Source organism: Daphnia pulicaria, chromosome 1 (genome assembly GCF_021234035.1).
Source record: "Daphnia pulicaria isolate SC F1-1A chromosome 1, SC_F0-13Bv2, whole genome shotgun sequence".
Lineage (NCBI taxonomy): Eukaryota > Metazoa > Arthropoda > Branchiopoda > Diplostraca > Daphniidae > Daphnia > Daphnia pulicaria.
In genome coordinates, this window is record NC_060913.1 from 25775760 (window position 1) to 25800512 (window position 24753).

The 24753-nt window shown below is 40.0% G+C and overlaps 5 protein-coding genes and 1 long non-coding RNA gene across 15 annotated transcripts in view; 4 read left to right on the top strand and 2 right to left on the bottom strand.

The window, feature by feature from the left end:
* The first annotated feature begins 224 nt into the window (after positions 1 to 224).
* On the top strand, positions 225 to 24296 carry LOC124314658 (flocculation protein FLO11-like). 2 transcript variants are annotated; one of them, XM_046779936.1, is made up of 3 exons: positions 225 to 317; positions 20918 to 21444; positions 21659 to 24296. In XM_046779936.1, exons 2-3 carry the CDS (start codon positions 20971 to 20973, stop codon positions 23612 to 23614), a joined length of 2430 nt encoding a protein of 809 aa, XP_046635892.1. In that variant the 5' UTR covers positions 225 to 317; positions 20918 to 20970; the 3' UTR covers positions 23615 to 24296. The 2 variants fall into 2 exon arrangements, with proteins under 2 accessions (XP_046635892.1, XP_046635884.1); XM_046779928.1 differs by lacking the exon at positions 225 to 317 and adding an exon at positions 16811 to 17097.
* Positions 1051 to 2267, top strand: LOC124316882. The gene is made up of 2 exons (XM_046782726.1): positions 1051 to 1126; positions 1192 to 2267. The coding sequence occupies exons 1-2, from the start codon at positions 1106 to 1108 to the stop codon at positions 1768 to 1770; spliced, it is 600 nt and encodes a 199-aa protein (XP_046638682.1). The 5' UTR covers positions 1051 to 1105; the 3' UTR covers positions 1771 to 2267.
* LOC124315431 (serine/threonine-protein kinase/endoribonuclease IRE1-like) lies at positions 2800 to 5876 on the top strand. The gene is made up of 4 exons (XM_046781108.1): positions 2800 to 3093; positions 3156 to 3652; positions 3728 to 3828; positions 3889 to 5876. The coding sequence occupies exons 1-4, from the start codon at positions 2882 to 2884 to the stop codon at positions 4477 to 4479; spliced, it is 1401 nt and encodes a 466-aa protein (XP_046637064.1). The 5' UTR covers positions 2800 to 2881; the 3' UTR covers positions 4480 to 5876.
* Positions 6829 to 9237, top strand: LOC124314872 (probable serine/threonine-protein kinase irlC). The gene is made up of 4 exons (XM_046780290.1): positions 6829 to 7281; positions 7350 to 7840; positions 7905 to 8011; positions 8074 to 9237. Exons 1-4 carry the CDS (start codon positions 7064 to 7066, stop codon positions 9154 to 9156), a joined length of 1899 nt encoding a protein of 632 aa, XP_046636246.1. The 5' UTR covers positions 6829 to 7063; the 3' UTR covers positions 9157 to 9237.
* Positions 18614 to 19700, bottom strand: LOC124320156. Its single transcript, XR_006913790.1, has 2 exons — positions 19245 to 19700; positions 18614 to 19146 (listed from the first exon to the last, which is right to left on the bottom strand). It is a non-coding gene; the product is annotated as an uncharacterized LOC124320156 (long non-coding RNA).
* Positions 23827 to 24753, bottom strand: part of LOC124314010 — a 379219-nt gene continuing 378292 nt past the window's right edge. For all 9 annotated transcript variants that reach the window (XM_046778973.1, XM_046778955.1, XM_046778963.1 and 6 more), the window contains one exon: positions 23827 to 24707. In XM_046778973.1, the coding sequence (XP_046634929.1) occupies positions 24656 to 24707 (52 nt within the window). In that variant the 3' untranslated portion in view covers positions 23827 to 24655. The remainder of the gene's footprint in view (positions 24708 to 24753) is intronic.

The following is a 24753-nucleotide window of genomic DNA, read 5'->3' on the forward strand; positions in this document are numbered from 1 at the left end:
GTTTAGGCTTCTTTTGTGAACGGAGAAGAGAGAGAGGAGGGCCAAGCAGTGGGCGCCAAACATGCACAGCACGGAGCTGAGAGAGAGCCAGTTGGCTCACGTCCGTTCACGAGAGCGGACGTGTTTTGATAATTTTGGGCTTTTTCCTTTTTTTATCTCTGGGGAGTTTTAGTAAAAATAAAAAAAATTTCGTCGACTAAAAAAATCACGACGTTCACTGCGCTCGATTTCTTGAAAAATTAATTGAAATTAATTTTTGGCGACTAGTGTGCGAAAAATGGGGAAACAAATTGTACATTTCAAGCGCGCCAAATAAGGTAAGATTTGAATCAATTTTATTTCTTGGGAAATTTCTTTTGATAAATTCGCGCAAAAAAAAGTGAAAGTTATTTTATTACATTTTTTCATATCATTAATTTTATAAAAAAGCTAAAAAAAAAAATCAATAATAAAAAAAACTGTCTGATAGTCGGGTTAGTGACCTCATCAGAGTTTGTTGTTGTTTTGGATATACCCACACAGTGCAAAGTGCGCTTTTGTGTGAGTGCGCGTACGGATGGAAGGTATGTGATTCACGCTCGGCAGATTCCGATAATACGTGAGAGATGAGGGTCGCGGCCGGGATCCGTTATTACATGTGTATCGCCTAGAGAGTCCAAATAAACTTAATCTATCGCCAGAAGATTTTTGATCTCGGGCGAATTATTCTCTTTTTTTTCTGTGGTTCGTTTTCGTTCATAGAAAAATGATGTTGATGGATCAGCTTAAAAATAAAAGTTACGAGCCGTAGTCGTCAGCTCAAAACAACCATTGAAAGTTGGAAATGACAGCAAGAAGAACTGATCAGCAGAAGAAGTGCCAGAAAGAAAAACCACAGACGACGCGGTGATCGGGAAAGCAACAAGGGACAATGCGACAAGGGAAAATGCTGAGGACAAACATCTTACGGTTTGAGAAAAAAGTGGAGCCTTTCTCCAATGGATATAAGTCCGTGGCAGTCGTACATTCATCCATCATTCGAGTCTTCGAGCTCAACTTCAACGCAGTGTCTTCAAAGAAAACCGGATAACAAGATACAAACGTAAATCAACAAAATTTTGAAAAGATGAAACGCGCCACATTCAAAGTAAGTTACAGTGAAGTTCATTCAACTGACTGAAATAACCGTTTGGTTAATTTAATTTAACACAGGTTTTAGTTCCTGTCCTACTGACTCAATTAGCTGTGGCAGTGGTCGGGCACGATGGCGACAATTTGGCGAAAGAATACGGCGCGAAGATTCAAAAAGATAAAAACAGAAACTCAATGAGTGCCTTTGGCAGTGGTCAGACAGAGGAGTTTGACGAACTTAACCCCAACGGGCGCTACAGTGAATTCTGGCCAATGAGATGGCCCAAAGAGCCAAATCAACCGAAATCAAATCACAAAACAAATCACAAATCTAAGTCACATTTTCCTATTCCAGCTCACAGTTATTTCGCTCCGATTATTTACAACTATGCATCAGCATTCAAACCTTATGTTCCACTTTACGTTCCTAAGAAGACTCCCAGTGTCGACCGCCCTACTTCCGTCTCTCCTACAGCTTACTACACCGAATCACTGATTTACGGTTACACAACGCCATCTTATCCATCACCGACTTTTTCACCTTCGCCTTACTTTCCTCCGGAGAACATGGATTCCACCATCGACCCATCATCACGGCCTCAATACCCGTCGATATTCTACAATGATTTAAAAAAAAGAGCCGGAATCATCACAGAATAATGTCGGCGCAGAATTTGTTAATGACGATAACGATTTTCCCAAGTTCGACGATTTCTTAAAACAGAGTTTGAGTTTTCAGCACTTCAGACCTTGATCAAGTTTGAGCGAGATTTCAGGTAAAATTCTGTGTTAATCAATAAGATAGTTTTTTAGTTATATACCGCTGACACCCATCGTAATGTCGTTAATAATCGAATGGCAGGCCTATTCTACTACAACGAAAATGTACAATGACAAAATCAAAATAAATATTACCCCGTGTTGACCCTTAAAATAACCATGCATAACATTTAAAAAAAAGGAAGAAAAATAATATAAGTATTAGGCTATGTTGTTATTATCGGTAAATCTGAAATACCGTTAAAGGCAATATAAGCATCCGTGCCCGATCCTTGCTATCTACATCCACCGTACTGATGCTATGTACGTATAAGGGCCTATAAGTAATATTACGCCAGCAAAATCTCATCTACACCCCCAGCATTTTCTCTTTTTTGCGCCGCCCATGCATGTGTCGATGTGCTGCAAAGACCGGGCGTGGGCTGGCAGGTACAGCAAGGGTGGACGGCACTCATAGCTTTAGTCGCTTGATCCGCTCTCCTTTATTGCTCTCCCCCAAAAAATTCCATTTAACATTGTTTGTTTTTTCTCTCTTTTATCAGTTAGATGAGTTATTTAAAGTCTAAAAAGAGTATGGAATTTTCAACTTCAACCATTGTCGTGAGTCAGAATTTTAGATTTTCCTTTCCTTTTTTCTTTCCACGATTGGTTATAATAAAGCTGGGCGATGAAAACCATTACATTCGCATACCTCATTTTCCCTCCCGTCATTTAAAATTTTTGTTCGAAAGTTGTCGCTAGAAATTTCTAACTTTCCAATGAGTAGGGGACAAAAAAAAATTTTCTTTCAAGATTTTTTATCAGCTATATTTCCCTGATAAAATTGCCAAGACAACAAACACAACAAGATAAAATTGCCATCCAGGACTAGGTTTATCACTTTGATTATAGGCGTCAAGGGCAAATAATTCAAAAGGCTGTTGCATTCAATACAACAAAGACCATCTTTTTTATGTGAAGGAATAGTTTTCAAAGTTTTCAAAAAGTCAGTATGTCGAAAATGTCGCAGATTTTCGATCTCAAAAACAAATTAGGGGAGGGAGGTTTTGGTATCGTTTGCAAAGGAGACTGGGGTGGAAAAACGGTGGCCATCAAGCGAATTCAACTACATCAGTGCTGCACCCAAGAAGAAGAAGCCATGGAAAAACTCAATCATCCGAATGTCGTTTACTTTTTTCACGCTGAGAGTGACGATAATTTCAGGTAAGATACTATCATCTAAGCAGATCAATGAGCTGATGAGGTAATAAAACAACTATTTCTAGATATTACTGTCTTGAATTGTGTGATGGCTCGTTGGACCAAATGTTATCTAAAGACAAGGACACAGAAAAATTCTTGGAGGCCCACCCATTGCCCATACAATTGCGTAACATTCTCCAATTAGCTACTGGCCTGGAATACATTCACAAACAGGGACTGATCCACCGTGATCTCAAGCCGGAAAACGTTCTAATCTGTACGTCTAATTTGTATCTAACTCGGATGAAATGGGCTGATTTCGGACTGAGTAAACAAGTGAATGAAAGAGGGACTTATTCTATGAGTGAAATCAAGGGGACAGAGAAATGGTTAGCCCCAGAGATATTGAAACTGCTCGACGACAAGCGAGATGAAATAACGCAACGGGGAACAATCCAAAGCGATGTGTTTGCAGAAGGCCTTGTTTTTGGATATTATCTTTCCAATGGTCTTCATCCGTTCGGTTCTCGTCACAAAATTCAATCTAACATACTTAAAAACAAACTAATTAATCTGGATAGTAAGTACTACCTTGTTTATCAAATAAATCATGCGGAAATTTCATTAAAACTTATGTTTCGTTTGACTGGAACAGAATGTCAACCATGTGCGTATGACATAATCAAGAGAATGTTAAAAGAAAAGCCGGAAGATCGAATAAATTCGTCAGATGTCGTTGAACTACTCTCTGAAAAGGTAAAAACTAAAGTAAAAACTAAATAAATAAATTACAAAATATATTCATATGTTGTTAAGATTGCTAAGCCAACGCAGTTTTTGGAATTATGTTCGAGTGATACCTATCCTAGTTTACAGGATGTTGAATCCTTACTGGAAAAGGGTGTCGATGTCAACTTTTTCAAGTGTCAACAAAGATGGACTCCACTTCTATTGTTAGCAGGAAAAAAAAAGGATGGCGATAACAATTTGGTTGAAATAGTGCGGCACTTCCTTAAGAATGGCGTCATCCTTAGCCACACTTTGGCTGACATGAGATCAAATGTCTTGCATTTATTTTGTCAAGGGTATCAAAAGGGCAATCTAATAGATATTATTCAACTTTTAGTTCAACATGGGATCGACGTCAATTGCAAAACCAACGACGGATGGAGTGCTCTTCTCCTTTTATGTTGTAACTATCAAAATAAAAATTTAATTGAAATCATTCAACTTTTAATTCAACATGGAATCGACGTAAATTGCAAAACCAACGACGGATGGAGTGCTCTTCTCCTTATATGTGGAAATTATCGAAATGAAAATTTAATTGAAATCATTCAACTTTTAATTCAACATGGGATCGACGTCAATTGCAAAACCAACGACGGAAGGAATGCTCTTCTTTAATTATGTCGTCACTATCATATTGAAAATTTAATTGAAATCATTCAACTTTTGATTCAACACGGAATCGACGTTGGTTGCAAAGACAAAGACGGATCGAATGCTCTTATTATCATATGTAAAAATTATCAACACGAAAATTTAATTGAAATCATTCAACTTTTAATTCAACACGGAATCGACGTTAATTGCAAGAATAAGTTGGCTGGAGACAATGCTCTAATGTCACTTTGTAATTATCAACACGAAAATTTAATTGAAATCATTCAACTTTTGATTCAACATGGAATCGACGTCAATTGCATGAATTCCGGATACTTCAGAGGAGAAAATGCTCTTTTTTTCTTTACCGAATACAAACAAGAGATTTTAATACCAATATATCAACTTTTGATTCAACATGGAATCGACGTAAATTGCAAGAATGAGCTTGGATACAACGTTCTAAGCTCCGTTTGCGGTTACAAACAAGAGAATTTAAAAGAAATAATTAAACTTTTGATTCACCATGGAATTGACGTTAATTGCAGATACGAGAATGGACTTAATGCTCTCAATATGTTATGCAGGTTTTACGAAAAGGGAGATTTAATTGAAATTATTCGATATTTGATCGAAAATCGAATTGAAGTTTACTGCGAGAACGAATCTGCAATCATGTCATTGTGCCAGAATTCTAAAATAGGAAATTTAATTGATGTAATCGAGTTTTTGATTCAACAGGGAATCGATGTTAATTGCAAGGACAGACACGGACGGAACGCTCTTTTTTCCTTGTGTAATAGATTAGAAGAAAAGGAAAATTTGGTTGAAATCATTCATTTGTTGATCAAGCATGGAATCGATGTCAATTGCCAAGACAACAATGGATATTATGTCCTCCCATATTTTTTTTCTTTTATACCCAAAAATTTTAATGAGATAATTCGACTTTTCATCGAACACGGATATGACCCCAAGGCCCACAGCATCCCTAATTTTTTCAAATCCTTTGAATTACTTCCTCAAGCACGTCTTCAAGATCAAAATCTAATTGACATTGTACAACTTTTGGTTGAACAGGGTTGTGAAGTCCATAATTTAAAAGGCTCGAAAGGATGTAATGCCATTCAGACGATTTTTCGTTTTTATCAAAAAGGAAACATAATTGGAATAATTCGACTTTTAATTCAACGCGGGATCGATGTCAATTGGAAGAACAATTTGGGACACAATGCCCTTTACCATTTGTTTCGATATTATAAAGAAGAAAATATCATTGAAATAACCCAACTATTAATTCAATATGGAATAGAAGTGAATTGCGAAGACGGTTACAAGAATAATGCTTTACATTATTTATGCACATTTTATCAAGAAGACAATTTAATTGACTTAATACGACTTTTGATTCGACACGGAATCGATGTCAACTGCAATGGTCGCCTTGGAAGAACAGCCCTTGATATCTTGTGTCAATTCTACCACAAAGAAAATTTAGTTGACATTGTTCAAATTTTTCTTCAGCATGAAATGGAAGTCACTAGTGAAGACGACTGGGAAGGAAAAACTTATTTTTATGGCTTACGGTCTTATTATAGAGAGAGCGATTACAGCGACTTAAAAAAATGCATGCATTCCTTGTGCCAAAGTGAACAAAAAGAAAATTTAACTGAAATCATTCGACTTCTAATTGAAAATTGTTGCGATGTGACGCCATATACGTTAACTTACATCGCATATGAAAAGACAAAACAAAAACAACGTGAAGTTCTGCAACGCATCGAACGGAGAAACACTTGGGCAAGCACAACAAAAAATTGGATCCAAAGTATGAAAGAAGGATATAATTTTTAATTGTTTTTTTTTACTGTTCTGACTTAATCCCGCCAAAGTCATTTGTCATGTTAGTTAGCCTTACCCACGATATAACAGAGGAACTGATTTCTCTTGATTCAATTTTTTGTCATGCAAAATGAATAATAAAACTGAAACCAAAATGTATCTACTGTAACACCAAAACCATATTGATCTACAGCAGATTCGATGTTCTCCTCTGATTGGAGGAAATTGATCTGACTCTTTCTACAGGTCTTGACTCATCTCTGAACGAAAATTAGGACTTTTCTAGTTGCTTCGGCAATGCATTATGCATCGCTATTTCCACTAGTCACGGGAATACTGGCAAAATCAACGATGTTCGGAACCCAATCCTGACTTCAGTTACCCCATCAAACTACTTGTTTTAAGGAAATTTTTAATCCAATTTTAAGTATAAAAAGAAAAGCGTACGTAAATAATAAAATAACAAAAAATTTTTATTGACTCGACATTAAATATCCCTCTGATCTCCTGCAAGTGACATAAGCAAAAGTGAACTGAGAATTTATCTTGACAAATTTAATCAGCTCTTTTACCTTGATAAAATCGCCAAGGTAAGCAATACAACATGATAAAGCTGCAATCTGAACGACAACGCCCTATACCCAAATTCCTTGATACGAATTACTCAGTCAACTCATTTAGCTGGTGAAAATCGAAGAGCACACATTCAATTTACGAAACCTTAACAAAGAAATACATTTCAGAAATATCAGATTGATTGGAAATGTCGAACGAAGTGAGGAATTTGGATCTCGGCAACAAGTTGGGTGAAGGGAGTTATGGTATCGTATGTAAAGGTATATGGCGTGGAAAATCGGTTGCCGTCAAGCGAATTCAGTTAATTCATATCGCAAGCAACACACAAGGAGAGGAGGCGTTGCAGCGACTTGATCACTCGAATGTAATCAAATTGTTTCACGCCGAGAGTGACGCAAATTTCAGGTAAAAAAAGACAAAGCAAATTTGAAAAAAAAATAGAGTGAAAAATGCCTTTGATTGACTATTTACAGATATTATTATCTTGAATTGTGCAACGCTTCTTTGGAAAAATTATTTCTGAAAGATGGGCGCCCAGATAAATACTGTGGGCCGATGCCCCCATCGCTAACGGTCCTTTATCAATTAGCTGTCGGACTGGAGTATATTCACAAAATGGGACTGGTGCATCGCGATCTCAAACCTGAAAACGTCCTCATCTGGGAAGATCCAAAAAAGGGAGACGTTTTATTGAAATGGGCTGATTTCGGACTGAGTAAACCAGTGAATGAAAGAGGAACTTGTTCTATGAGTGGAATCAAGGGGACAGAGAAATGGTTAGCGCCAGAAATATTGAGACTACTCGACACCGAAGATGAAATAACGCAACGGGGTACAATCAAGAACGATGTGTTTGCAGAAGGCCTTGTCTTTGGATATTATCTTTCAAATGGTCTTCATCCTTTTGGTTCTCGCCAAAACATTCTCTCTAACATACTTAAAAACAAACCAATTAATCTGGATAGTAAGTTATGTCAAATCAAATTAGACTTTAAAAAATAATGAGATAGAATAAAATTTACTATCAGAAATACAATCGAGATGTGCCCGTGATCTAATCCTGAAAATGCTAAATGAAAATATCGTGGATAGAATAACATCATCACAAGTTGTAGAATTTCTCAAACAAATTAAGGTAAAGCCTTTAACTATTATTGTTTAGGTAAACCAATTAAAAGTTATTCATATTCTTTTTAGAGTCAACTTGAAACCCAGTTGTTCGCCCTATGTTCGCGGGATACCTATCCAAGTTTGGAAGAAATAACACATTTTGAACAGGAAGGTATGGATATCAATTGCACAAACGAAGAAGGCGTGCCACCCTTTTTTTATCTGACAAATAAAAAAATAAATGAACTCAACAATTTTGTGGAGATCAATTCCCAGACCACCGACGGATGGAATTTTCTTCTTTTCTTCTGTCGACATTACCAAAGTGAACATTTAATTGAAATCATTCAACTTTTAATTCAAAACGGAATCGACGTCAATTGCAAAAACAACGTCGGATGGAATGCTCTTCTTTACTTATGTCGTTATTATAAAAACGAAAATTTAATTGAAATTATTCAACTTTTAATTCAACATGGAATAGACATCAACTGCAAAACCAACGAAGGATGGAACGCTCTTCTATTTTTATGTGGCTTTCATCAAAACGAAAATTTAATTGAAATTATTCAACTTTTAATTCGACACGGAATCGACGTCAATTGCAAATCCGTCGATGGATGGAATGCTCTTGTTTCCTTGTGTCATCATTACCGAAACGAAAATTTAATTGAAATCATTCAACTTTTAATTCAATACGGAATCGACGTCAATTGCAAACACAACAACGGATGGAACGCTCTTCTTTTCTTTTGCATTCATTATCAAAAGGAAAATTTAATTGAAATTATTCAACTTTTAATTCAACATGGAATAGGCGTCAACTGCAAAACCAAAGAAGGATGGAACGCTCTTCTTATATTATGTCGTTATTATCACAACGAAAATTTAATTGAAATCATTCAACTTTTAATTCAACACGGAATCGACGTCAATTGCAAAAACAACGACGGATGGAATTCTCTTCTTTACTTATGTCGTTACTATAAAAACGAAAATTTAATTGAAATCATTCAACTTTTAATTCAACATGGAATCGACGTCAATTGCAAAACCAAAGACGAATTGAATGCCATAACTTTGTTACGTAGTCATTATCGACATTTCAATTTAAATGAAATAATTGACTTGTTAATTCAACATGGGATGGACCGTGGACGACAATTTTAGTTTGTCGGAGGGATCGTTCCTGTTGACACTTGAAGGCAGAGAAAAAAACGAAAAAAACCTGAGACTGTAATCTTTGATCAAGAAAAAAAAACTCTGCCTCAAGGCATCGAACGGTCAGAAAATCCCACATACAAAGCCAAACAAACGGAAAAAAAACCAACAAACAAACAACAGTAGGCAGCCGTATATCTCCTTCCTTGAGACATCGTTTGCGCCCTTCCAACAGCAGTCGACCGACTCGTGCAAAAATTCCTTTCAACTTAGAAAAATTTCGAGTTCGGATGGCTGAACATTCTATCCCCTAGTAAATCTTCCCGTTAGAGTCCACGAAACTGTTATCGATGATAAAGTCCCCCGCCAAAAATCTGATGAACAGCAGTAGTTGATTGCCTATCGCCTAGGCCATCCAACCGAGTCTAGAGTTCTTGAACGAATCGAGTGATGGAGGTCCCCGGAACTTCACGCCTTGCCCGAAGCTTATACCAGTCAGTGAGCGATTGGGATACCCCCTATAGAGCCCTTCTACGACTAAAATTGTTAAAGATTTTTAAAAGTGTAGATATTCAAATAAAGCAATTTTTCAATTCGACAATTTTGATGTTCCTCATCCTATTTTTGTCCGTTTGGATAAGCGTCCTTGTCCGAGTGGCATTTTGTACACCGACCAAAACAAATAAACACCTATTCAAATTGGTCGTCAACAGAAAGATTCAGTAATTTCGTCATAAAAATAACGTTACGTGCGTTAGTCGAGAAAGAAGATGTAAGCAATCGCAATTCAGTTTCCCTGTTGTTAACCGCGTCAAAAATCCGTAATAGTTTGGTAGCACTTCAAAAACCTCTTTTTTAATTCACCTTCAAAAAGGGTTCCGTTATTAGTATCCCCTTTCTGCAATACGTTTGCCAAAAAATAAAACAGAAGATAAAATCGGAATTTTAAAAATCAATTGCCTGAATCAAACAAAAATTGTGTAGGCTTCAACAGTATGCCTACCGGTAATTGACCCTTGATGAAAGAAATGATAATCTGAAAGAATTGCATGTCGATGAATATCTGATCTTAAGCTCATAGTGATAGTCGTTCGGTCAGTTCGGTTATTACGGTGTAGATAACAGTGTTTCTTTAACTGTAACCAGAATATTATCCAAACAGTTTACGATAACACACACTCATGACTTTAGGCAACTGGGGATAGTCTCTATATCAAGAATTTAGAACTGAAAGATGACTTACCTCATACACAAAATTGCTGTGATGCTTATTTGATGGCTGTGTAGTTCACTCCATGAAGAATCCTTGAACAATGGTATTTTCAGTACACACTTTCTGCTACCTCTAAGAACAGACAAGAACTGATCAGATTCTGAAGCATGCAGCGCCTTATTAAGCCAAAGATTAGTTAAACACACTTTAGGTAATTTACATTTTTGTTATACTCAACTAGAGAATACCTTTCCTTTCAACCCAGGTTCTCACTCCAGATCCTGATGTCTGGTGTTAACGGTGATGAGAAGCACCAGCCTCAGATCCTGTTTTGAAAATTTTATGATTTAAAAACTGAAAAAGAAATTTGATGACTAACATTTTACATACCATTATGCCAAATGAATTTGTCATTGCTTATTTGTTCACGTTTTTGCAGCATAGTGGGCTTTTAGGACGACCCGCCAAACCAGATAAAGACATGCTAACTTTATCAAAGATCAAACTGTTCAGTAGCGTTGCATTCGCCTACTTGACATTTTTCAATCGTGATTTATTCATTTAACAAATGATCAATTATCCAGTCTCGTCTCACTCTCACAGATTGAATTGAATTTTCGTTCAGATGTTTTGCTGTCTGTACTCGATAGCCATCTGGCGGTGGTGAATAGAGACACACATCAAACGCCATCTGTCGAGAATCCAAACCAACAGTCCCGATAAAATAAAAACGGAGGAATTGTATTGGCGGCGGTTAAAGAATGCGTGCATTTAATTTATTAATAAATATTCATTTATTTGACTGTCTACTACTTATTATTAACTAAGGCCACGCGTTGTCATAAAACGGCCAGATAATCAGCAAGTCCTCATAAAAAAAGCCAGAAACGGCAACAAAACAACAACCGAAAAACCCGGCGAGTCGATATTATTTGTGACCTTTAGCGCGCCACAAAAAGTTATTATACGCAATTTTCAAGAGGACAAGTGGGGGGGGGGGACCCATCACCATCACTCTTTTCGAGTGGGTAGGAGGAGGAGGGATCCCAACCAGATCCGGTACGTAATGTACTATCTTATCCGTGAATATTTCCCGCGGGACTTTGAAGAGCTCCCCCCCTCCTTTCTCTATTGAGCAGCAGCAGCAGTGCAAATCACCAACATCTATCAGGATACATCTAGGATCGACTGGGTTGATAGTAAACCCGTCCATCACCCCCGACACACACACACAAAAGAGCCAAAAAGTTGTCTATATTTTTTTACTGCCACTATAAAAATCAAATAATTTGATGCTTATGGCAAATTGAATAGCCAAGAAAATACACACAACGCCCTGGAAACTTTCCAGCTGTTTTAAAATAATTTTTAAAAATTTTCGCGCGCCAGAAAATCAAAATTCAATTTTGAATAAAATGGGTTTTATTTTTGGGAATCGATAAATTCGTCAATTGGATCAAAGGTTATCATCATGGCAGCCTTATAAAAAAAGGAAAAGAGAAACGCCGAAAAATTCGAAACGATCGAGAAGGCGTAACGTTAAAGGATATCCGCCGTGAACAACAAGCGTGAGTGAATCCGCAAAACTGATATAATAATAATAATACGTAACAAGGCTTCTCTGCTCTCTCTATCTCCCATTTTTCTGACATAGTCGTCGGAGATGGAAAAAAAATTCTGTTGTTGTTGTTGTTGTGATTGTATCATTGAAAATGCGTGTGGGAGAGAAGATAAACAAAACGGACCCCTCCAAAAAAGGGAAAGGAGGGGAATGCAAATCAAAAAAATAAAAAAAAAAAGTTTCTAGGAAAAAATAAAATAAAATCTTATTCTTTTATATTAAAAAGACGCAACGTAATATTGACTCACGTTTGTTGAGATTGCACGAAAAATGCGCCTGGGGGCCCAACAAATAAATACACGAGTCTAGCACAGAGAGAGATGCCATAGAGCACCAAGAAACCAAGAAACAAAAAAATTTCGGTCAGTAGCGACCCCCCGAGGGCCCACCATATCTTTTTGTATATTTTTAAATAGAAAATTAGATTCCATGTCGAATGGAGCACAGCAGCCAGCAGCCAGTGCGCACAAGTCGCCCCCAAAAATGGGGGGAAATAATACTAAAAACACACAAACTTTTCTTTTCTTTTTTAACTTTTTCCTTGTTGATTTAGTCGGAGGGGATTTTTTCTTATTTTTCATGGAAGGATCTTACCCGAGTCATTGGAATACTGATTTATATCAATGGGCGCCTCAAGCGCTATAAACAAGACCTCTTCTTATATTTTGTTTCCTACCCGGTGCTGGTGCTCAGACGTCGTTTCTCTCAGCTGGATGATCCAACAATCTCCTGGCATGGCCGTTTCGAAAATGTCGTGGTGGAATAACACATTCCTACGTATAGTCGTAGCAGTCTAAAGGTTGTGTGTGTACCCGCCCTACGTGTCCTATACAATTTTATTTCGTTATATTCAACTGCTGATGCGCGCAACCGGTTAAACTTCAAAAACGAGACTGTTTATTGCGACAATATAAGAACAAATTTCGGGGTCCCGTTTTCTTGAAAATTACACGAAATTCCAGACGAAATTCTTAAAAAGGACATTTTTAACCAAAAGGAGCCCAGTTAGCTTTATCCTAATTCATTTTGATTTTTAATAGCCAAAAAAAAGAGCCAGCGGGGAAATTATCGATCGTGTGGCATAGACAACACACACGTCAGCCATTGTTATGTACTAAACCCACCCAGAAGGCTATAACATGGAACGAAAAAGAGTCTGGTTTTTCTTTTGAACTAATCATTATTATTCACGATGATTAATGAGTCTACATGCGAACAATGTGTTGTTGGAGCTGTTGGCTGGGCACAAAAGAGATTTCTCGGTACGTTTTTTGAAAATTTCAACCCAATCCCGAGCTCTACAATAACATGGACAAAATATTCAAACGACTTTTCTCATATGTTCCCAAAATGTGAAGAAGAATATTTTTTTTAAAAACAACGGGGGGTTTTAAGGTCGATACTATCCCCCCTCCCACATCCAGGAAAACCAAAACAAAATGTGAAATGTCCTTATAAAGAAGAAGATGCGTCTGTGGTGATTTTCAATGCGACATGGACACGGAATCCCATTGGATTAAATAACACAAAAGAGCTGAAACCAAAATTTTTAACAAGTTGGTGTATAGAAAATGATTCGAGTTGGCAACCGGCCAATAATCGGCCACAGTTGGCTGATGCAAATGAGAGAGAAAAACCAAAAGGCAGCAGCACTGCAGCCAGCCAAAACTTTGTTGAAGAATATAACTATTAAGCTGCTACTATTATAGGCGAGGCGATTTTCAACGGCAGACACTTAACACAACCCAACTGGATATGGGCGAAATTAAATCCTTAACCGGTGTGCTGTTGTTGTTGTTGTTGTCGGTTTTCCCCTATACAAATGCATCAACGTCCAACAGTTTTTTTTCTTTTTACTTGACGCCGGGCGCGTTGCGCAATCTCCAATTGAACACAAAAATAAAAATGAAAAAAATACCTTGTATACAAATCTGCGCTGGGATGATGAATCGACCGTAACTCACGCGGGATTGTTTCTCTACACGGTCTATAATCGGTGTGTAACGTACCTGAGAAATAAAACTAACAATTTCGACGTTAGTATATGTTGCCATGGCGACTAAACTAACGCGTTTTGAATAGTCCAAAAAATAAAGTGTCGACTGTCCATTGTCCAGGGGGAAAAGAAAAGAGCTGGACGTCACATATTCGATCGATAACAACATTTTTTGTTTTCTTCCTTTTTTCTTGATTTGCTGGCGGCTCACGGCGCAGATTCCCGCTGTCGTCTAAGCCTCTCTCGTGTGTTGTCTTGGCTGCTGCTGTCAGCAGCGCCGGTCGTAGACATTTGAAACTGATGAATGACTCTCGCAAACATCTCGGCTCTTCACTTGTGCCGGCCTGTCGTCGTCGTCGGCTCACAAAAATCTTCCAACCGGTTAGAAAAAGAAGAAGGAAAAATGATTTGATATTCTTTTCACCATTTGTTATTACACGGCGATCCAGTTATGGGCAATTCCAAACATAAAATTAACCAATTATGGCCCTGCTGCTGCTGCTGCTGCTGAGAATATCATTACATCACTGAAAAAGGGCTGAACTTTAATCCAAAAGACTCATGCATTTATTTATCTCTACGGAGAACCGAGAGCCGTTTGTTATAGAAGAGACCAAACGGGAAATGTGAGAATATATAGGGGTGGTAGTATACATGGAGTGTGTGTAGTGTATAGTATGTGCCGGGAATGATGAGCGATTCTCCTGTCCGTCTCTAATGGCGGATTTATGATGATGGTAATGACCTTTTTTTTATTTTATTTTATTTTATTTTTAACGGATAGAAAATTCTAAAAAATAAAACCTTTTTTCTTTTTCTTTTTCTTTTTTCCTGTGTAATGAGCTGGATGAGAGAGAAAGGGGTGCCGCTCTTACGTATTCCATCGGCGCAACTGTATAGAGAGTGGCTGCCGCCATCGGCGGTCAACGGGAACGAAAAACAACCGGACCGGATTGAAGAGCTCCTATAGAACAATCGCGTACATATATAGAGAGGTGCGTATGTGATGATACGATACGAGGCCGCGGGATTGATTGGTGTTGTTGTTGTTGTATTCCGCGGGCGGATCACGCGCTTCCCGATCCCAGCGCCATCTCCATTCAACATAAAAGTGCGGAGTAGATGTTAAGCCGGAAGGATTTTTTTTTTCTTTCCCGGAAAAAAAAGTTTCGTTATTTCTGTGAGATTATTAATAAGAGAAAAGGATAAAGCAAAAGTGAAACTTTTAGGTTTCCGTATTTTATCTTCCGGAAAATAATAATAATAATAAAAAAAGTTGGTTGGAGAATATAATCACTTGAGAACCAAACAAACAAACAAACAAAAGTTTTTTCTAGACACAACAATTGTAGAGAATAGTTTCACCTCTATTGACAAATCCGATTAGAGAGAGACCAACGATATAATATAATAATCCCTAGACAATAATATCGAGTGGTAGTAAATACAATCAAATTCTGAAGGCTGTACATAGAACCCTCGAGGGGCTCTATCCGGATGGTAGAAAAAATAAACAACTTTTTTTTTCGTCTTCTCCTCACGACGAATTATTTATGCACAAAAGAGAATTGTGAAGAAGAAGAAGAAGATGTGTGTGTGTGTAGAAGCCGCCGTGAATGTTTTACAACGTCCTCCTCTTTTGACGTGTAAATCATTTCTTCCTCTCTGGTTATTAGATATCTGCCCCCACCTCTCTCTCTCTAACTCACGTGTAATACCGAAAAAGGTGCGGACATCGTCACGGCCGAATGTTACGTGATTATCGACCGCGGGAAAAAAAAATAATAAATAAATATAGAAAGAGCCTAAATGCTAAAATTACGACTGGGGTTAGAAATAATAAAAATAAAAATTTCAGCACGTCCATCAGCCAGTCGCAGCAGTTAGGTAACCAGCCGTCATCGCCAGTCTATTCTGAAATCGATATGGGGGATGGGGAGGGGGGGAAATGGGGTGGGGCTATCCAAATATAAAAATAAAACTAATAACCTTAATAGACCTGACGAGTGGTTCTTTCTTTAGTTGGGGGGTGATTAGGCGACCTATTCAACACGTCAACATTCCATTAACATTTCGAGAATTTCTTTTTATACTTTGCAACTGTCGTACACGTACCGGTACGTACGTATGTGTAATCCCATCAAAGTATTGGCTCCGGCAATATCACTACCCACCAATCTATCAAATAGCATTAAACTAGAATATATATGACGTATTATAAGATATGAGATTGAACCAACAACAACAACAACAAAAAAAGGAAAATGGAAATGGCCGCTTTTATTTTTTTGTTTCTCTATTGTTATTTCTCATACAAGATACTTTCTCTACTCTGCCAAAGATGTAGTATACAAGAGTCTATAAATATATACTAGCATATAGATACGCCGTGTATAAAGCTCGAGTGCACGGCTGATTGGGCAAACTTAATAGTGTGTGAATGCGCTATCTCTCGACAGTCTCTGGATGTATCTATAGACTCGGTCGGTTGGTATTATTATTATTCCGTTGCACTGTTATTTTAGTTTTGTTGTCTACACAACCATCTCTAGAGGCGCCCAAGAGTTTCGGCAACTTGATTCTGCTCTATTCATGTCTACTAATACCGAGCGGCTAGAACCAAAAAAAGATACTTGTATAGAGTTGAGAGACTCTTTGGCTACATTCAGAATGTGTAGTACGACGTACATGTAGAAAAGAACTCGTGAAAGAATAAAAGAAGAAGCTTTTTCTCTTACTTTATTTTTTGTAAAGGGAAAAATAAAAGAAGAGACTTATAAGCTGACGCCATCGTGAAGCCCCCGAAGGGCTTCGTTTGGGCTTCTTTTGTGAACGGAGAGGAGAGAGAGGACGGCCCAGCAGTGGGCGCCACACATGCACACAGCACGGAGCTGAGAGAGAGAGCCAGTTGGCTCACGTCCGTTCACGAGAGCGGACGTGTTTTTGATCATTTTGGGCTTTTTCATTTTTTTCTCTCTGGGGAGTTTTAGTAAAAATAAGTTTCGTCAACTAAAAAAATCACGACGTTCAGTGCGATTCCTGGGAAAATTAATTTAATTTTGGCGACTAGTGTGCGAAAAACGGGAAAACAAATTGTACATTTCTAGCGCGCCAAATAAGGTAAGATTCGAATCAATTTTATTTTTGGGTGAAATTTCTTTTGATAAATTCGCGCAAAAAAAAGGGAAAGTTATTTTTATATTTTTTCAAATCATTAATTTTAAAAAGTTAAAACAAAAAAAGAAATCAATAATAAAAAAAAACTGTCTGATAGTCGGGTTAGTGACCTCATCAGAGTTTGTTGTTGTTTTGGATATAGCCACACAGTGTGTGCGCTGTTGTGTGAGTGCGCGTACGGATGGTAGGCTATATGTGATTCACGCTCGGCTGATTCCGATAATACGTGAGAGATGAGGTTCGCGGCCGGGGTCCGTTATTACATGTGTATCGCCTAGAGAGTCGTCTGGTAAATGGGATATGCGATCCCCCCTTCTTCTTTCTTATTTATATTCCTCGATGCTCTACAAAAGACTTTTTTTCTTTCTTAGATGAAAAATTTGATATGATTATTCATGAGTCTAGGCCTAAAAAAAACCCCCTCGGGGGTATCACTACATGCGCAATTGCAGACTATACACAAGCGTGAATAATGAGCCCGTGCACAGACCTCCCGATTCCCATCCGAAAAAAACATTTCCTGCTGAGCGTCTGATACTTGACGATCGACTCTCAAAAACTGTTGGGTGTCGTCTCACTTCTTCAATTTCCATATGTGTATACTGCCACAGTCCGCTTGAATGGCGTTTTTCTCTCTCTACCCTTGTAACCTCGGCTGGAATCGATCCATGGCCATTGTGTTCGATTTGAAAGAAGAAAAAAGAATGGCCTGGAAAGAAATATTTTTTACTTGTGTGGATCGATGGGCGAAGGTTTTCGTTTCAATCAAAGTCACAGCAGTCAAACACAGTACGCGACTCTGACACAATAAGATTCCCGAATTTTATTTGTAAAAAATACGGGACTCTCTGCTGCAACCAATTTGGGATGTATTATATTCACCAGTGGCTGCTGCGGTGGTAATGTCATAGCGAAAAAGAACTTGATGAACATTTTCTTTTTTTGGTTACTTTTTGGGTCTCCCCCCAAATGGTTCGATCCCCAGATGGATCGAAGTCCCGACACGGACCAAATTTGGGGGTGTCCCGGCCGTGAGTGAATCAAGTCGGGGGGTTTTATCAAGGTCTTTTTCTCCTCTCGCATTTGAATATTATAAAAAAAAGCTTTTAAAAACAACGAAGAAATGGCGCGCGATGATGGAGGAGAGAATTTTGGTTTTTCTGCTGGGCGCGTTTGGAATTTTAAATTTCGTTACAATAAGATAAGGACCCGTGAAAATGGACGAAAAAACAATCAACGAGAATGAATGGACTCTTATTGTTTGGCCCTCTCTTGATTGTAAATTAGGACGCGCGCCGTTTAAAAAAAGATTAAAACAGTTCACGAAATTTCGTTCGTGACAAGAAAAAAATAAAAAAATAAAAAAAGAATCCCGGCGATTTGCATAAAGGTCCCCCAGGAAGAGACTAGAGAAAACAATAAATCAGTCGAAGAAAAAAAACCTTTTTTGTCAGAGAGGCGAATAAAAGCAGAAGAATCTCCGCGCTGTAGAAAGTCGCGTGCAAGCCAACCAACCAGCAGCAGCTCGTTTGGAAACATAAATACAAGATAGCGAAACATGTTAAAGGCATAAACGCTAATATGGTCAGTCCTCAGTCTAAAGAAAAAGAAAAAAAAAAGAAAACAACTGCTTGGCGCCTTGACCCGATTGCAAGGACACGAAAAATATTCACGAGGCCAGTCTCACCGTTTTAATACAAAAAAAAACCGCAAAGATAAAAATTGAATAAACATCAGAACGTGTCACAGTTTGTGTGTGGACAGAAAAGATTAAAAGAAAGTGACACCTTTTCTCTAGCTAGCTAGTAGCTGGAATATGAGAAAAGATGTTTTGATGTACAAGATGATGACTCACCTCGTGAAATAATAATGCCCCAGTGTGTGTCGATCATTCGCCTCCGCAGCGCATCCATCATATGCACGGGAGTAGGCAGCTAGCAGCCGATCCTTGCTGCCTGGCCATATTGGTCGAGAGAGAGTCGGCCATCACAACTAGACGTTTCAAAAAATGAAAATGCAGATTTTAATATTAAAACAATTTTTTGTTTAGTTTCTATGTGTGTACATTTGACACTGGCGGATTAAGTTACCTTTCTCTCTTGTAAGGATAATAAATGACGTCTCAGGTGTGTGTTCTGCTGCTGTTGTTCTCGTTTTTTTGGCTGGGCACATCAGCTGTCAGCGAGGACCGGATTACATAACAAATTTAAAAAACAAAAAAATTTAAATTTCCCAGTGTTCCAGTTTTTTACTTTTTTTCAAGTTGTTGTTGTCCATTTCACATTTCATGGATCGGCGATTGATTTACTGACGACTCGGCGTGATATAACCGACACGATTTTTCACGCTCCAGCACATTCGACACACGCAGAAAAATATAAAAGAGAGAAGGTCCCTGTATGTTTGTTAAATGATATCCTTGACTGGCGTCCCGTCGTCCCGACGCCAAGAAACTTTTTTTCAAAAAATAGAAAAAGAGGGAAAGTTGTAGAGGATTATAATTGACACTGGCAGATGTCAAGTCGATCCAGTTTCCTATCCGTCCTATTCTTGTGCGAGAGAGATTATATGTTTGGCCGATCGATCGTCGACTACTACGTCACAGCCTGGAGAAAAACGATTGGCAATCACCGAACCCCGCCGGAGCTTCTTTGATCGCTTGCACTCAAAAGGAACGGAACTCGAATGGCGAGCGAGTAAAACGAAAATCGAATTGTGAGCTTCATTTCTGCTCCTGATGCCCGGCTCTTTCTCTCGGTTGCAAATGCAATTCACCTGGGCCCGTCACTACACAGCTGATGGATCGATCGACATCTAAAAAGCTCTGACTCACCCCCACTCACTATATAAATATCGATCGATAAGTCAGCGCAAAAGAGAAAGAAAAAGCGGACGGCAGTTTGGCATCTGGTGGCGATGGGTCACGATGCCAAAAAAGACGCTCACAAGGAAATATCAAAAACGGCCCATCCAGCATTTTTCTTTCCCTTTTACGTTTGCAGCATTTGAATAAAAAGAAGAACAGACAAATGATATTCTTTGTCTTTTCTTCTTCTCGACTGTGCGGCGTAGTAGTATTTGCATAAGACGACCGAAAATGTCCGGCCCCCTTTTTTCTTCTTCTTCCAACTTTGTATAGCATCGAATAAATAGTCCGAGCACGAACGCTGGAAATAAGTTACGGAGGTTATTACACAAACCGCAGCAGCCGGCCATTGAATTCAGAGCAATGCTCACAACAACCCAAAAACCCGCAATAAAGAAATATATATATCTAGAACTATCTAAGATATAACTAAATTAGCATTTTTCAACGCTCTACAAAAGAGAGAACCTGATTAACGCACTGACGGTGGAAACAATAACGGGGCCTTTCCAACACTGGCTGCTGCTGTGTGTACGTTGTTCTATAATCCGCACCTTCCAGTTGTGAAATGAAGCGTGAGCCAAGTCAAAAAGGAGCCGCCAGATCCGATTATTAGACAAGGAGGGACCGAGACGAGCAGCACGTCACTCAAAACTGTCGGCAGGTTTTTTTTACCGATCGTCCTAAATTTTTAAGGGAAATTTGATTAAATTTTATTTTTAAAAAATGGATAAATGCAATTTTCTTACGTCGATCGATCAAGATGGATCGATAAATGTTGTAGACGGGAAGGAAGCAGAGGGGGGAAGAGCTTCTTTCCATCCAATTTTCCTGTTTTTATATTGAAAGAAATATCAAATCATTTTTTTTCTCTTCTCTTCCGGTTTCCTTCCGCAGGAATGAGTTGAAAGGCAAACTATAAAGGGGAAAAGAAGATAAGAGTCGAAAAAATGTTGAGCAGTAAGCTCAAATCGTGGATGGAATCTCATCTGACGCGGAAGAAATCATCCGGAAGCAATAGTAAGAAATCGGCTTCCGGATATCACGGCGGAGGAGGAGGGACGACGACCACCAGCAGCAGTGGCAGCTACAAGGAATTGTCGCCGGCTGATAGGATCGCTCATCCGGCTTCCAGTCTCGTCAATCTTGTTCCAGCTGTCCCGTTGTGCTCGACGAGCGGACGCAGTAACGCCGGATTGGTCATCCGCCTCCAAAACGATTTCAGAGAGCAGCAGCACTCGTCCGCCCAGTCGCCGTGTCATCTCGTCCGCCATCAGCAACATCATCATCATCCGTCATGGACTCGCAGTCCGGTCATGCTGGCCTGGAATACCAAAATTCCACCACCAACACCAACCATTCCACTCAAGGATCCGCCCATTTCTCCGCCTCCGTCGTCTTCCAGTTCCACCATAATTCAGCAGGTTTGTTGTTGTCGACAACCGGAATGTTGTTGCTGTTGTTGTTGCACTTCATTATATCCTATCGCTCCTTTCCTGGAATAAATGTATTTTCATGCATCATTGATCGGGCCGGCTGATTGCGCCCGTCACAAAAGGAAATTGGATTTTTTGAATTTCCCGCCCGTCCTGTCGACAGCTGATTAGCATCTCCTTTTGTTTTTTTCATTTCCCACAGAGCGGAGAACCTTCGCCGACTGGAAGCGACTGGACGTCCAAGAGCTTCGCGGATGAGAGCGGAATCGGCGGAAGCCGGACAGACAATCGAGAAGGATCGCTGTCGTCCAGCAGCAAGGCCAACACGACGACGGGCTCTTCCATCGGTACGGCGGATTTCCCCCACCATCATCATCATCACGAGTCGAGGCGGATGAACGCTCCGTCGCTGTCGTCGCCGGAATCGGCTTACTCGACCGGATGTTCAGCCGATGGAGTCTCGCCAAGTCAGGACGGAATGTTCGATGCCAATTTCAACCAGCCGTTGACGGCCTCCGCCGCCCTGCTGCTCGATCCGGTTTGGAGGAGGTCGACGCTGGAAGCGGATGCGTCGGGATCCAATTCGACGTCGTCAACGCAATCGCCGAGAACGAGGCCGGCCATTCGCACCAATCCTTGGCTTCCGGTGCGAACCAGTTTGACGTCCGCAGGATCGACAACCGGATCCGATCGGGTCTCGTGGATGACCGACTCGACGCCGGAAGCGGCGCTATCCGAGATGTGTCCGCCGCCCGTCAAAGAAACGGATATCGTGGCCAGCAGCAGCAGCAGCTCACAGGAAGAAGAGGACAGCGATCCGGTAGCGGCGGCCATGGCCGCCTGTGCAGCCAACGACGAGCTGGACCAATTATGCGATTCGCTCCAGTTGCTAATGGATGGCGACCGTTTGCGAGTCATCACCGCCAGCGGCGCTCAGCCAATGAAAACGACGGTGGCGCCACTTGCGGCGACGTACCACCAGAGTCCGGCGCCGGATCGACGTCGTTGGGAGGCCACTGCAGTGGATGTCGACGATCAGTACACGCTCCTCATCCGGCAGACTGAAGAGATTCTACTTCAATTGGAAAAGGACGAATTGCTTCTTGCCAGCCGGAAGAATCTCAACCAGGCGGAAGAAAACGAGTTATTGCATCCTGCAAAGAGTAGCTCAGTGCTGCTTCATCCGGCTGTTGTCAAGGGTAGTAACAGCAACAATAACAACAACAGCCGTCCGTGCTCTGCATCTTCCGCTTCCGGCTTGCAGCCCCAGCGGAGGCGGCTGAGGAAAACGGCGTCATCCAGGAGACGTTGCAGCAGTTCCAGCCGGAATAGCGCCCTCGTCTACTCTTCTTCTTCCTCTTCTTCCAGTTCGGAATCATCCGATTGCGAATATTTGGATAGCAACAACAGGCGGATGCTCTTGGCAACGACGTCGGCATCCGACTGGAACGCCAGTCGACGTCCCCGCAGCGTCAACCGGAATAACAGTTTTTCATCCAGCAGCAAAGGAATCACCCCTCGTTTTGCCTCGCGCCAAAACGTTCGAGTGCTTCCGCATCCACCACAGCAACAACAACAACCTCTTCCGGTTCCAGCTAGAGACTGCTGGATCCTCAGCAGCCAGCGGACGAGTTGTTCTCCAGACGACTGGACAACCGAACACGATCGGCCACCATCGCCGGCTCCGCTGGATCCCCATTGCCATTGGTCGTCCGTCGCTCACCCATCCGTCCAGTTGAGAAATTCCGAGCGGATGATGACACCTACCAGGTCGCCTTCCATCTCCAGTTGTAGCAGCAACAGCCGCCGGAATTCCAGACAGTTCAGGGACGTCCGCCACCAACAACAACAGCGTCACCACCAAAGTTCATCCGGCCCAACATCTCCGGCCATCCGTCTAGACTGGGACGATGATTACCATCACCAGACAACGCCAACGACGACGACTAATAGTTCTTCATGTTCTACCGGTGGGCCGGCTGGCCGGCGCTGGCGCCAGTCCATGACGAGAGAACAGCAGCGTCTCGAATCTCAAATCGCCTTCCTCCGCCGCCAGTTGAAGGATGTCACCGACGATTATTACGACTACGACGCCAGGGGAGGGGGGCCATCAGCATCCAGCACCACTTCCGACTCGTCATCTCACCGTCTGAAATGAAGGCTAATTAAACGTTAATTAAAAATAAAACAAAACATTTAAAAAAACGATAACACACACAAGACGCTAGTCCCTTTTTAAATAATTCCCCCCAAAAAACAAAAATTTTTGTTTTACGTCACCAAATAAGAATTTTAATTTTTCCAATTTTCCTTTTTTTTATTCTCTTTCCCGTCCATCATGTCACACAAGTCACTGACTGAATGATTATGAAAATCATCATCGTTTTTTATAAATAACAAATTTTTTTCTTAATTTTAATTTTTTTTTTTTTGGTTGAGAGAGTTGGAAGGGGTTGGGAGAGCTGTTATCGGGAGTCACGCTCAAACATTCAAACACACAAATATATAGAAAGAAATCGGGGAAGAGAGATAGAGAGAGTTGAGAAAAACGGTACGAAAAAATAGAGAAACGGACCGTTTTTCTTTTTACTTTTTTTGTGTTTGACACAATTTTTCTTTTGTTTTGTGTTTCCGTGTGTGCGTGTGTGGAGAGCTGAAATTTGTTTGACCATCTTTTATGTAAATTGACACACCTGGTGGAGGTCGATAATTCCATGAAATAAAATAATAAAACAAAGTGTCATTATTTACCTCGAGAGATAATAAAAAAGAAACCAAAATTTAAAAAAATTCAAAGAATTCTTTTGAAAAAGTCTAAACTTAAATTCTTTAAATAATAATAATAAAAAAAAAGGGGGGGGGGGGGGGGAAATACATGATAAAAACAATGGGATTATTATAGGAGAACATCTGTTTTTTGGCACCCACCCACAGATCGTTGTTGCTGTTTTGTCTGCGGTTGTTGTTGGAGAGAAAATAGCGACGGTTTGTTACGTTAGAGGAGGAAAAAACTAACACGCACGAGGAAATCAAAAAAAGAGGGGGGGAAGAATAGGAGGACTGGTGTGAAATGAATGAATTCCGTTCTATATGTAACGAAAAAGAAACACAGTTATTTATATATTCATTCATGTTGTTGTTGTTGGTTGTTGGTTAGAGAAGAAGAAGAATGTTCTCCTTGAAAAATTGGGTTGGATGACTAGCCGACCCTGATCCAACGATCGATCGAATACTCCAATGCGGCGATCCACCTGGAAGAAAGAAAAAGTGTTTGGTGTGTGTGTACATGTTTTGAGA

Coding starts and splice junctions, on each gene's coding strand:
- LOC124314872 (XM_046780290.1), top strand. CDS start 7,064: ATGTCGAACGAAGTGAGGAATTTGGATCTCGGCAACAAGTTGGGTGAA. Junction 7,282..7,349: donor GAGAGTGACGCAAATTTCAG/GTAAAAAAAGAC, acceptor GACTATTTACAG/ATATTATTATCTTGAATTGT. Junction 7,841..7,904: donor CAAACCAATTAATCTGGATA/GTAAGTTATGTC, acceptor ATTTACTATCAG/AAATACAATCGAGATGTGCC.
- LOC124314658 (XM_046779936.1), top strand. CDS start 20,971: ATGTTGAGCAGTAAGCTCAAATCGTGGATGGAATCTCATCTGACGCGG. Junction 21,445..21,658: donor GTTCCACCATAATTCAGCAG/GTTTGTTGTTGT, acceptor CATTTCCCACAG/AGCGGAGAACCTTCGCCGAC.
- LOC124316882 (XM_046782726.1), top strand. CDS start 1,106: ATGAAACGCGCCACATTCAAA. Junction 1,127..1,191: donor TGAAACGCGCCACATTCAAA/GTAAGTTACAGT, acceptor AATTTAACACAG/GTTTTAGTTCCTGTCCTACT.
- LOC124315431 (XM_046781108.1), top strand. CDS start 2,882: ATGTCGAAAATGTCGCAGATTTTCGATCTCAAAAACAAATTAGGGGAG. Junction 3,094..3,155: donor GAGAGTGACGATAATTTCAG/GTAAGATACTAT, acceptor AACTATTTCTAG/ATATTACTGTCTTGAATTGT. Junction 3,653..3,727: donor CAAACTAATTAATCTGGATA/GTAAGTACTACC, acceptor TGACTGGAACAG/AATGTCAACCATGTGCGTAT.